The 13,900-nt window shown below is 43.0% G+C and overlaps 1 protein-coding gene across 1 annotated transcript; it reads left to right on the top strand.

Annotated features, from left to right (window-relative positions):
• The first annotated feature begins 10,746 nt into the window (after nucleotides 1-10,746).
• On the top strand, nucleotides 10,747-12,196 carry HAMP (hepcidin antimicrobial peptide). The gene is made up of 3 exons (XM_075261887.1): nucleotides 10,747-10,824; nucleotides 11,352-11,417; nucleotides 12,003-12,196. Exons 1-3 carry the CDS (start codon nucleotides 10,747-10,749, stop codon nucleotides 12,102-12,104), a joined length of 246 nt encoding a protein of 81 aa, XP_075117988.1. The 3' UTR covers nucleotides 12,105-12,196.
• Nucleotides 12,197-13,900: the final 1,704 nt, after the last annotated feature.

The raw sequence follows: 13,900 nt of genomic DNA, 5'->3' as shown, positions 1-13,900 counted from the left end.
ATAAGACTCCCTATACCAAGGTGCAGTACAAAAGGAGACACGTTAGTGATGTAACTTGTAGTGGTGTGGTGTAGCCCTGGCCTAAAGGGCCGCACATTGACATAAGTATACAGAAGTGCTAACGTCAGCGGTGTATACAGGAGACCTAGGCCAAAGACGGCCATATATACAGTGTACCAAGGTCAGCAGTGTATACAGGAGGCCAAAGACGGCCATATATACAGTATACCAAGGTCAGTAGTGTATACAGGAGACCAAAGACGGCCATATATACAATATACCAAGGTCAGCGGTGTATACAGGAGACCGATGCTGAAGACGGCCGTATATACAGTATACCAAGGTCAGCGGTGTATACAGGAGACCGATGCCGAAGACGGCCGTATATACAGTGTACCAAGGTCAGCGGTGTATACAGGAGACCGATGCCGAAGACGGCCGTATATACAGTGTACCAAGGTCAGCGGTGTATACAGGAGACCGATGCCGAAGACGGCCGTATATACAGTATACCAAGGTCAGCGGTGTATACAGGAGACCGATGCCGAAGACGGCCATATAGACAGTGTACCAAGGTCAGCGGTGTATACAGGAGACTGATGCCGAAGACGGCCATATATACAGTATACCAAGGTCAGTGGAGTATACAGGAGACCGAAGACGGCCATATATACAGTATACCAAGGTCAGCGGTGTATACAGGAGACCGATGCCGAAGACGGCCGTATATACAGTATACCAAGGTCAGTGGAGTATACAGGAGACCGAAGACGGCCATATATACAGTATACCAAGGTCAGCGGTGTATACAAGAAACATGAGCCGAGGTCAGCCATATATACAGTATATAGGAGACCGGTGCTGAGAGCAGCAGTGTATACAGGGCACCTGACCTGACGTCAGCAGTATATACAGTCATGTTCCTATAGTTCTATATACTCAGCCCTGTACCATGTATATTCCGTTTACACCCCGTGTACAGAATGTTTTCCCCCGCAGTGACACTCACCTCACCCTTACACATTCTGGTACACAGTAGAAAGGGTTAACCGTGCGCCCTGCGGTCAGCCTGTCTGACGCCCGGCTCATCCGCGGCGCCGCCACAGTGTTTGCGATGTGTGAACTTTACCTTTCTGGCCTCAGGCAGTGTCACAACCGACCGTGGCGCCCGCACCAGTCCATGGGGACACAATGGTGTGCACTACAACCCCCAGCATGTCCTGGCAGGGGGTCCACGAGTGTATACTCACCCTATTATAGTATAAGATATGGCAGGACTAAACTTGGACCCCATCTATACTGGGGGTGAACTACAACTCTCAGCATCAGATGATGGGATTACATACACAGCTCAGCAATGTCACACAGACTTATAGTTCAGTGGTGTATACGGGAGACCTGTGCTGAGGATAACAGTATATACAGTATACGGGAGACCTGTGCTGAGGATAACAGTATATACAGTATACGGGAGACCTGTGCTGAGGATAACAGTATATACAGTATACGGGAGACCTGTGCTGAGGATAACAGTATATACAGTATACGGGAGACCTGTGCTGAGGATAACAGTATATACAGTATACGGGAGACCTGTGCTGAGGATAACAGTATATACAGTATACGGGAGACCTGTGCTGAGGATTTCCATAAATAAAATATACATTAGACCTGTGCTAAGGTCAGCCATACATTCAGTATATTCAGACCTGTGCTGAGGATAATCATATATACAGTATACAGGAGAGGCTGGTACCATGGTCAGTGGTGTATACAGGAGACCTATTCTGAGGTCAGTGGCGTCTACAGCATAAAGGAGAGATTTTAGGTTACTTAGGGCACCTGTCCATCCATATGCGTGACTGATAGCTGCAGATTTTAGGATTATCGGGGACCTCTACATCCATATGCGTGACTGATATCAGCTGCAGATTTTAGGATTACCGGGGACCTCTCCATCCATCTGTGTGACTGATATCAGCTGCAGATTTTAGGATTACGGGCACCTCTCCATCCATATGTGTGACTGATATCAGCTGCAGATTTTAGGATTACAGGGCACCTCTCCATCCATATGTGTGTCTGATATCAGCTGCAGATTTTAGGATTACAGGGCACCTCTCCATCCATATGTGTGACTGATATCAGCTGCAGATTTTAGAATTACCGGGCACCTCTCCATCCATCTGTGTGACTGATATCAGCTGCAGATTTTAGGATTACAGGGTACCTCTCCATCCATATGTGTGACTGATATCAGCTGCAGATTTTAGGATTACCGGGGACCTCTCCATCCATATGGGTGACTGATATCAACTGAAGATTTTAGGGCTACCGAGGACCTGTCCATCCATATGTGTGACTGATATCAGCTGCAGATTTTAGGATTACGGGCACCTCTCCATCCATATGTGTGTCTGATATCAGCTGCAGATTTTAGGATTACAGGGCACCTCTCCATCCATATGTGTGACTGATATCAACTGCAGATTTTAGGATTACAGGGCACCTCTCCATCCATATGTGTGACTGATATCAGCTGCAGATTTTAGGGTTACCGAGGACCTGTCCATCCATATGTGTGACTGATATCAGCTGCAGATTTTAGGATTACGGGCACCTCTCCATCCATATGTGTGACTGATATCAGCTGCAGATTTTAGGATTACAGGGCACCTCTCCATCCATATGTGTGACTGATATCAGCTGCAGATTTTAGGATTACCGAGGACCTTTCCATCCATCTGTGTGACTGATATCAGCTGCAGATTTTAGGGTTACCGAGGACTTGTCCATCCATATGTGTGACTGATATCAGCTGCAGATTTTAGGATTACGGGCACCTCTCCATCCATATGTGTGACTGATATCAGCTGCAGATTTTAGGATTACAGGGCACCTCTCCATCCATATGTGTGACTGATATCAGCTGCAGATTTTAGGATTACAGGGCACCTCTCCATCCATATGTGTGACTGATATCAGCTGCAGATTTTAGGATTACGGGGACCTCTCCATCCATATGTGTGACTGATATCAACTGAAGATTTTAGGGTTACCGAGGACCTGTCCATCCATACGTGTGACTGATATCAGCTACAGATTTTAGGATTATGGGGACCTCTACATCCATATGTGTGACTGATATCAGCTGCGGATTTTAGGATTATGGGGACCTCTACATCCATATGTGTGACTGATATCAGCTGTAGATTTTAGGGTTATCGGGTACCTCTCCATCCATATGTGTGACTGATATCAGCTACAGATTTTAGGATTACAGGGCACCTCTCCATCCATATGTGTGACTGATATCAGCTGTAGATTTTAGGGTTACGGGGACCTCTCCAACCATATGTGTGACTGATATCAGCTGCAGATTTTAGGGTTACCGAGCACCTCTCCATCCATATGGGTGACTGATATCAGCTGTAGATTTTAGGGTTACCGAGGACCTCTCCATCCATATGTGTGACTGATATCAGCTGCAGATTTTAGGATTACAGGGCACCTCTCCATCCATATGTGTGACTGATATCAGCTGCAGATTTTAGGATTACAGGGCACCTCTCCATCCATATGTGTGACTGATATCAGCTGCAGATTTTAGGTTTACCGGGCACCTCTCCAACCATATGTGTGACTGATATCAGCTGCAGATTTTAGGTTTACCGGGCACCTCTCCATCCATATGTGTGACTGATATCAGCTGCAGATTTTAGGGTTACCGAGGACCTGTCCATCCATATGTGTGACTGATATCAGCTACAGATTTTAGGATTATGGGGACCTCTACATCCATATGTGTGACTGATATCAGCTGTAGATTTTAGGATTACGGGGACCTCTCCATCTATATGTGTGACTGATATCAGCTACAGATTTTAGGATTATGGGGACCTCTCCATCCATATGGGTGACTGATATCAGCTGTAGATTTTAGGGTTACCGGGTACCTCTCCATCCATATGTGTGACTGATATCAGCTACAGATTTTAGGATTACAGGGCACCTCTCCATCCATATGTGTGACTGATATCAGCTGTAGATTTTAGGATTACGGGGACCTCTCCATCCATATGTGTAACTGATAGCTGCAGATTTTAGGGTTACGGAGGACCTCTCCATCCATATGTGTGACTGATATCAGCTGCTGATTTTAGGTTTACCGGGCACCTCTCCAACCATATGTGTGACTGATATCAGCTGCAGATTTTAGGGTTACTGGGGACCTCTCCATATGTGTGACTGATATCAGCTGCAGATTTTAGGGTTACCGAGCACCTCTCCATCCATATGTGTGACTGATATCAGCTGCAGATTTTAGGATTACAGGGCACCTCTCCATCCATATGTGTGACTGATATCAGCTGCAGATTTTAGGATTACAGGGCACCTCTCCATCCATATGTGTGACTGATATCAGCTGTAGATTTTAGGGTTACGGGGACCTCTCCAACCATATGTGTGACTGATATCAGCTGCAGATTTTAGGATTACAGGACACCTCTCCATCCATATGTGTGACTGATATCAGCTGCAGATTTTAGGATTACAGGGCACCTCTCCATCCATATGGGTGACTGATATCAGCTGTAGATTTTAGGGTTACCGGGTACCTCTCCATCCATATGTGTGACTGATATCAGCTGCAGATTTTAGGATTACAGGGCACTTCTCCATCCATATGTGTGACTGATATCAGCTGCAGATTTTAGGATTACAGGGCACTTCTCCATCCATATGTGTGACTGATATCAGCTGCAGATTTTAGGTTTACCGGGCACCTCTCCAACCATATGTGTGACTGATATCAGCCTCAGATTTTAGGGTTACCGGGGACCTCTCCATATGTGTGTCTGATATCAGCTGCAGATTTTAGGGTTACCGAGCACCTCTCCATCCATATGTGTGACTGATATCAGCTGCGGATTTTAGGGTTACAGGGCCCCTCTCCATCCATATGTGTGACTGATAGCTGCAGATTTTAGGATTACGGGCACCTCTCCATCCATATGTGTGACTGATATCAGCTGTAGATTTTAGGGTTCCGGGCCCTTTAATAATTCTAATAACATTGTGAATGCCGTTGCTTATGTCATGTATTGATACTTCTTGTCCCGTTGGCAGGAACATCCTCGGGACTCCACGCCTGGCACTACAGGTGTCTGCGGCCTCCGTGTTATTGACGTGTTCAGATAAACATCTAGTGTTAGCTAATATTGTGTCACCGAGCCGGCCATAGGGGACAGACATTCTCCCTGGACCTCCACCTTCTGTCACTAGTCAGCGAGGTCAGCGCCTCTCCTCATGGCTGCTGGCGCCCTCAGGTCTAGATGTAGCCGACTCACAGGAGCCGGGGCCCCATGGACTTCACCCAGTACATTGAGGGAGGGGGGGGGGCGCCGAAATCTGAGAAACGTATCCACATGGCAAACAGCGAGCTGTATATCCATACATTACTAGGGGGGACTAGATAGGATTAGATACAGCAGCTTAACAGAAAAGTATCACAAATTATAGGATTAGATACAGAGGTCACCAGGCAGTAAAATACATGATGGGATTAGATACAACTCAGCAGAAAGCATCATACATGGTCAGCTGAGATACATCATCACAGTATACAGTAATATAAATGATGGGATTAGATACACAGTGCCGAAGACAGTAACACTCATCATAGGATTGGATACATTGTCACAGCCAAAAGTGTCAACTCAGATACATCATCACAGCAGATAGTATACAGATAGACTTCTATATATAATATACTGATCTACATTATACAGATAGACTTCTATATATAATATACTGATCTACAGTACACAGATAGACTTCTATATATAATACGCTGATCTACAGTATACAGATAGACTTCTATATATAATCTACTGATCTATAGTATACAGATAGACCTCTATATATATTGTACTGATCTACAGTATACAGATAGACCTCTATATATATTGTACTGATCTACAGTATACAGATAGACTTCTATATATAATGTACTGATCTACTGTATACAGATAGACTTCTATATATAATGTACTGATCTACAGTATACAGATAGACCTCTATATATATATTGTACTGATCTACAGTATACAGATAGACTTCTATATATAATGTACTGATCTACAGTATACAGATAGACTTCTGTATATAATGTACTGATCTACAGTATACAGATAGACTTCTGTATATAATGTACTGATCTACTGTATACAGATAGACTTCTGTATATAATGTACTGATCTATAGTATACTGATAGACTTCTATACATAATCTACTGATCTATAGTATACAGATAGACTTCTATATATAATGTACTGATCCACTGTATACAAATAGACTTCTATATATAAAATACTGATCTACAGTTTACAGATATACTTTATATATAATATACTGATCTACAGTATACAGATAGACTTCTATATATAATGTACTGATCTATAGTATACAGACAGACCTCTATATATAATACACTGATCTACAGTATACAGATAGATTTCTATATATAAAATACTCATCTACAGTTTACAGATAGACTTCTATATATAACATACTGATCTACAGTATACTGATAGACTTCTATATATAATGTACTGATCTATAGTATACAGACAGACCTCTATACATAATGTACTGATCTATAGTATACAGAAAGACTTCTATATATAATACACTGATCTATAGTATACAGATAGACTTCTTTATATAATGTACTGATCTACAGTATACAGATATACTTCTATATATAATGTACTGATCTACAGTACACAGATAGACGTCTATGTATAATGTACTGATCTATAGTATTCAGATAGACTTTTATATTTAATATACTGATCTATAGTATACAGATAGACTTCTATATATAATATACTGATCTACAGTATACAGATAGACCTCTATATATAATATACTGATCTATAGTATACAGATAGACTTCTATATATAATACACTGATCTATAGTATACAGATAGACTTCTTTATATAATGTACTGATCTACAGTATACAGATAGACTTCTATATATAATATACTGATCTACAGTATACAGATAGACTTCTATATATAATATACTGATCTACAGTATACAGATAGACCTCTATATATAATACACTGATCTATAGTATACAGGTAGACTTCTATATATAATACACTGATCTATAGTATACAGATAGACTTCTATATATAATACACTGATCTATAGTATACAGGTAGACTTCTATATATAATACACTGATCTATAGTATACAGATAGACTTCTTTATATAATGTACTGATCTACAGTATACAGATAGACCTCTATATATAATATACTGATCTACAGTATACAGATAGACTTCTATATATGATATACTGATCTACAGTATACAGATAGACTTCTATATTTAATATACTGATCTATAGTATACAGATAGACTTCTATATATAATATACTGATCTACAGTATACAGATAGACCTCTATATATAATATACTGATCTACAGTATACAGATAGACTTCTATATATAATACACTGATCTATAGTATACAGATAGACTTCTATATATAATACACTGATCTATAGTATACAGATAGACTTCTTTATATAATGTACTGATCTACAGTATACAGATAGACTTCTATATATAATATACTGATCTACAGTATACAGATAGACTTCTATATATAATATACTGATCTACAGTATACAGATAGACCTCTATATATAATATACTGATCTACAGTATACAGATAGACTTCTATATATAATATACTGATCTACAGTATACAGATAGATTTCTATATATAATATACTGATCTACAGTATACTGATAGACTTCTATATATAATGTACTGATCTACAGTTTACAGATAGACTTCTATATATAATGTACTGATCTATAGTATACAGATAGAGTTCTATATATAATATACTGATCTACTGTATACAGATAGACCTCTATATATAATGTACTGAGCTACCTGATCTCTAGTATACAGATAGACTTCTATATGCCAAGACTCTTTTGGGTAAAAAAAAAAAAAAAAGTTATTTAAAAATAGTAATATAGAAATAATTACAAGAAACCTGAATCATCTTCATAATAAAGTTTATTAAATAAATATCAGAAAGCAGCGAGTGTCCTGTATGTGATCCCCGTGATGGCAGTGACCTATAGAGTATGGAAAATGGTGGCAACGAAAACAGCGCCGTTGGGTTTTCCTGCATTTAACCCATCATGAAACCCTTCCTTATGGGCTGAGAAAAACTACAGCTCATCTCACAAGAAACAAGTCCTCAGGTAGAAAACAGCATGTTTTTATGGTTCTGTAAACAGTATCACACAGGAGAGGATTAGATACACAGCTCAGTATACAGTATCACACAGGAGAGGATTAGATACACAGCTCAGTATACAGTATCACACAGGATAGGATTAGCTACACAGCTCAGTATACAGTATCACACAGGATAGGATTAGATACACAGCTCAGCCGATTGTATCACACATGGTAGGATTAGATACACAGCTCAGCAGACAGTATCACACAGGATAGGATTAGATACACAGCTCAGCAGACAGTATCACACAGGATAGGATTAGATACACAGCTCAGTATACAGTATCACACAGGATAGGATTAGATACACAGCTCAGCCGATTGTATCACACATGGTAGGATTAGATACACAGCTCAGCAGACAGTATCACACAGGATAGGATTAGATACACAGCTCAGCAGACAGTATCACACAGGATAGGATTAGATACACAGCTCAGTATACAGTATCACACAGGATAGGATTAGATACACAGCTCAGCAGACAGTATCACACAGGATAGGATTAGATACACAGCTCAGCAGACAGTATCACACAGGATAGGATTAGATACACAGCTCAGCCGACTGTATCACACATGGTAGGATTAGATACACCACTCAGCAGACTGTATCTAACATCATACATTTAGAGATACCACTCAGCTATTAGTATCACACATCATAGGATTAGATACACAGCCAGGGTCAGACTGGCCCACCAGAGGATCTTCTCATATGCCCAGCAGAAGTTACCCCAAATTTGGAAGATACTATGATCTATTTCCTGGGGGTTGTTGGACCCCCAGAATCTTTCTATCTCGTAGGTGTGAGGAGCCTCAGTTGCCCCCTGTACACAGCTCAGCAGTACATTGTGTTGTAGATCATTGTGAAGTTGGAATTTGTCCAATACAAACTGGTAGAAAGGGGCACCGGGGACCAATCAGACTGGGAGCCACATGTGACTGGTGTCTGACAACTCCCCTCCTGATACAGGCATGGGAGACCAGCCCCCAAGATGCTGCCCTCTGAGAAGCTGCCTCCAAGATGCTAGACTCCAGGAGTCTTCCCCCAAGATACTGGACTCCAAGAGGCTGCCCCCAAGATACTGGACTCCAAGAGGCTGCCCCCAAGATACTGGACTCCATGAGGCTGCCCCCAAAATACTGGACTCCAAGAATTTGCCCCCAAGATACTGAACTCCAAGAGGCTGCTCCCAAGATACTGGACTCCAAGAGGCTGCCCCCAAAATACTGGACTCCAAGAATTTGCCCCCAAGATACTGAACTCCAAGAGGCTGCTCCCAAGATACTGGACTCTTAAGAAGCTGGCCCCAAGATACTGGACTCCAAGAAGCTGGCCCCAAGATACTGGACTCCAAGAAGCTGCCCCCAAGATACTGGACTCCAAGAAGCTGCCCCCAAGCTACTGAAATCTAAGAAGCTGCCCCCAAGATCCTGGACTCCAAGAGGCTGCCCCCAAGATACTGGACTCCAAGAGGCTGCCCCCAAGATCCTGGACTCCAAGAGGCTTCCCCCAAGATACTGGACTCCAAGAAGCTGCCCCCAAGATACTGGACTCCAAGAAGCTGTCCCCAAGATACTAGACTCTAAGAAGCTGCCCCCAAGATACTGGACTCTAAGAAGCTGCCCCCAAGATACTAGACTCTAAGAAGCTGCCCCCAAGATACTGGACTCTAAGAAGCTGCCCCCAATATACTGGACTCCAAGAAGCTGCCCCCAAGATACTGGACTCCAAGAAGCTGCCCCCAAGATACTGGACTCCAAGAAGCTGCCCCCAAGATACTGGACTCCAAGAAGCTGCCCCCAAGATACTGGACTCCAAGAAGCTGCCCCCAAGATACTAGACTCCAAGAAGCTGCCCCCAAGATAGTGGACTCCAAGATGTTGCTCCCAAGATGCTGGACCCCCAGAGGCTGCGCCATGAAGCTGCCTCTGAGATAATGAACCCTGAGATGTGTCCTCGCGATGCCGCCCCATCTCTGTTAGTGATTCTTCTATACAATAACATTTATCTATTGTGCTGATTCTTTCACAATTTACATTTTTTTAAAACATTTTACAATTTCCTAATAGTTTCATAACTGATCATCAATAATTTTTTTTTTTAATTTCGGAATTTCTTTACAAATGTTTCTTTTTTCTGTAATTCAGGAATTTGTTCCTTTTGGAAATGAAAAGTTCAAGTACTGTAAATAAAAAAAAAAAAAAAAAAACCTCACAACACACCAGGCAGAGATAAGGACTGAGCATCTCCTGACGCCAGGGGTGAGCGACGGGTGACCTTGTGCGCGACCTCCGGGGTGGACACCGGCCATAAATACAGCTCCGGCCCTGCAGGTGGAGCAACCTCAGAGACGCCGCTCACCTGCCGGACATCAGACCCATTACCAGCCGGAGACCATGAAGTCCCTCGCCCTCTGCCTGATCCTCGTCCTCTCCGTGCTCGTCCACCGGGGGCTCTGCGCCTCCGTCATGGGGGTAAGTCCATGAGACCTTATTATATGTTATAATGGAGACCGTCCCATAAATACCACCTGGGGGGTGTAAAGGGGCTCTCCGGCTGTAGCTAGATGGCCATCTAATAGACTTTGTGCTTCAATTCTTCACCAGTTATAAGATCTCTGCTTGCTGTGCTATTGTTATTTACCCTTTTAATTTATATCCTTGTATCTGTCTGTAGCCACCACTAGGGGGAGATATTGTTATTTACCCCATTAACTTATATCCTTCTTTGTTCCTGCAGCCACCACCAGGGGGAACTATTGAATACTATGCTATTATTGAGTTCAATGAATGCTCAGTATGCAGTGAGCTCCCCCTAGTGGTGACTGCAGGAAGCCAGAATATTATCATATGACTTTGTGTGCAGGGGATTTGGAGCTGTGTATCAGAAAAGTTACACTCTAATAGAAAGATAATAAAAAACTGAATACAAAGTGTCCACAATAAAGCAGCGCCGGCCAATAAGTATGAGCGAAACTTATCAACTGTGTCTATCCTTACAGCACAACGAGGTGGCAGATTCTGCAGATCATCTCACCAGCCCGAACATGGAGGAGACAAATCTAGAGGTGAGTGTGTATGGCCGCCATATCAATCTCGAACCTTGTAGCTTCAGACGGGTCAAAGCTGATGTCAGCGGGACTCCGATCCCCATGGTCTCTGAGGATAGGAGGGGTAGGGGGGATATGCTTCTGCCTGGATGGCTGAGGTCAGTGGGACTCCGACCCCCATGGTCTCTGAGGATAGGAGGGCTAGGGGGGACATGCTTCTGCCTGGATGCCTGATGTCAGTGGGACTCCGACCCCCATGGTCTCTGAGGATAGGAGGGCTAGGGGGGACATGCTTCTGCCTGGATGCCTGATGTCAGTGGGACTCCGACCCCCATGGTCTCTGAGGATAGGAGGGCTAGGGGGGACATGCTTCTGCCTGGATGAAGACAAAGGGCATAGAATCTAGGACCCTGATGCCCCAGGTTTTGGGATGTCTATGTAGCAGACTGCCCCTCCATCCTGCACAGACTTGTTCTCAGACAAGGGATACATGAGAATGGCTGCACAGGAAGTCCAGGCGAGACACATGGGGCGGGGGCAGATGGGACAACATGGAGGATTATAAGCCAGACTGTCTATCTGACCACTTTCTTCTTATCACAGGAGGTTCACCACAGAACAAGGCGCTATTCACACCTCTCCATCTGCAGCATCTGCTGCCACTGCTGCAACAGGATAGGCTGCGGCCTTTGCTGTAAGACCTAAGTGCCCGAATCCCGTCTCAGAGAGGAGAGATGTCAGATCACATGACATGGATGGACGTCTGCAGACAACGCGGCAGGGACCTTCACAGGAGAAGACGCCACCTGTATTTCTATTGAAAAACCCTTAAAAATTTTGAGGAGACTCTCCCTGATCTACCAAGTTGGCTTCTAATATGGACTTTTTAAAGGGGTACCCCGCATATTTTCTGACTAGAACGGTGCTATACATTTCTTCTTGCCGAGTCTAACAATGTCCTTCTTATAAATGGGCCATGTTCCCTTCCAGAAATGTTGCCATTTAAAGATCACATGAATTGGACACTGCCTCCAGTGGTGAAAGAGGGTATTGCAAGTGGTGGAAGAAAATAATAAATTGAAGGAAGTTTCTCCTAGCTATAGAAGTGGCAGAATCATTGCTTCACTCAGCAAAGAAAGATCTACAACATGGCTTACTCCTTGTAGGGTTAGTAGTGATCCCTCGAAATTACTAATAATGTACCCCTATTGAAGCCCATACCCAGACTACTGGTCCCATCAGGTGCTATTTCTGTCTATAGCCTTAACCCTTCCTGCTGCCTCTCCTCTCCCCCCCCCCAGTCCTGTATTTATATGTGATGTATTATTAGGAGCAGTTTTTTGCTGATGTTTATATTTTTGTACCGATTTGTTTCTTATTTTTAGCTAATAATTCTACAAAAACCTTCAGAACAGGAAACCTGTCATATTTATGGTCCTAACGCTGCAAATCAATGGGGTTGTTTGAGATTAGAAGAACCTACGTGCTTACTTCTGCAAACAGCGCCACCCTTGTCTACAGGTAGTCGCTGGTATTGCAGCTGAGCTCCATTTATTTGAATAGGGTTGAGCTGTATTATCACACACAACCTATAAGCCAATGCAGCCATGTTTTTCTAATCTCATACAATAATTCTAAAGCTGATCGGTGCCGATCGAGAAGATAAAAAGTTATATCTTTGGTGCCATCTAGTGGCACCTGGAGGAGCTGCCTTATCCCACAGATGGTGCCAAACTGTTCCTGAGCAACCAGTGCTAATAGTTTCTACATTCAATATGCTAATTAGGATGTTTACGGTCAGGTGGGCGGTCCTGAGCTGGTGTAGGAGGTCCGAGACCCGCCCAGCTGACAGTATACAACCTAATTAGCATATTGGACGCTGAAATTAATAACAGTGATTACTCAGGAATGGTAAGGGCTAGAGAAAAAATTCCAACTGCGCCAGAATCAGTGGAGCGCCGCCTAGTGACGGATGCAAAGCGTTGGTGGAGGTGGTGGTCTGTTTTAAACAGGACAGGATCCTCATCACTGACATTATGATGAAGATTACATTCATGACTCCATATTTGCTCTTCATAACCTCGGCTACATCCAGTTTGTCAGTATATTCATGTTCAATGTTCTGGATTTGTAAATGTTTCTGCTGAATAAAGCTAAAGGTTACAAAATATCCAAGGCCTGCTTTATTATCATGTGATATAATGAGAAGCGGATGAGAATGTATTACATTATAGAAATTACAAATATTATACGTATAATCATCCAAAGCTAACATATAGTCACACAGTCACCAGGCTTCATAGACATGCATAGACCCTACGCGCTTCTCCTGGCCTAGGAAGGCTTATTGCAGGAATTTGGAGGAGTTGCAATACCAGGCACAGCCTATGGACAGTGGTGGCGCTATTTCTGGGAGAGGGTGGACATGTTTCTCTTATCCCTTTAAGTGCAGCCCTCTCCTATGTTACTTGAATGCTATTATTCTCTGTTATCAGCCACTT

The sequence above is a fragment of the Leptodactylus fuscus genome, unplaced genomic scaffold (genome assembly GCF_031893055.1).
Source record: "Leptodactylus fuscus isolate aLepFus1 unplaced genomic scaffold, aLepFus1.hap2 HAP2_SCAFFOLD_565, whole genome shotgun sequence".
Lineage (NCBI taxonomy): Eukaryota > Metazoa > Chordata > Amphibia > Anura > Leptodactylidae > Leptodactylus > Leptodactylus fuscus.
Note: the sequence above shows the minus strand (reverse complement) of the source record. Positions and strands in the feature narration are given on the sequence as shown.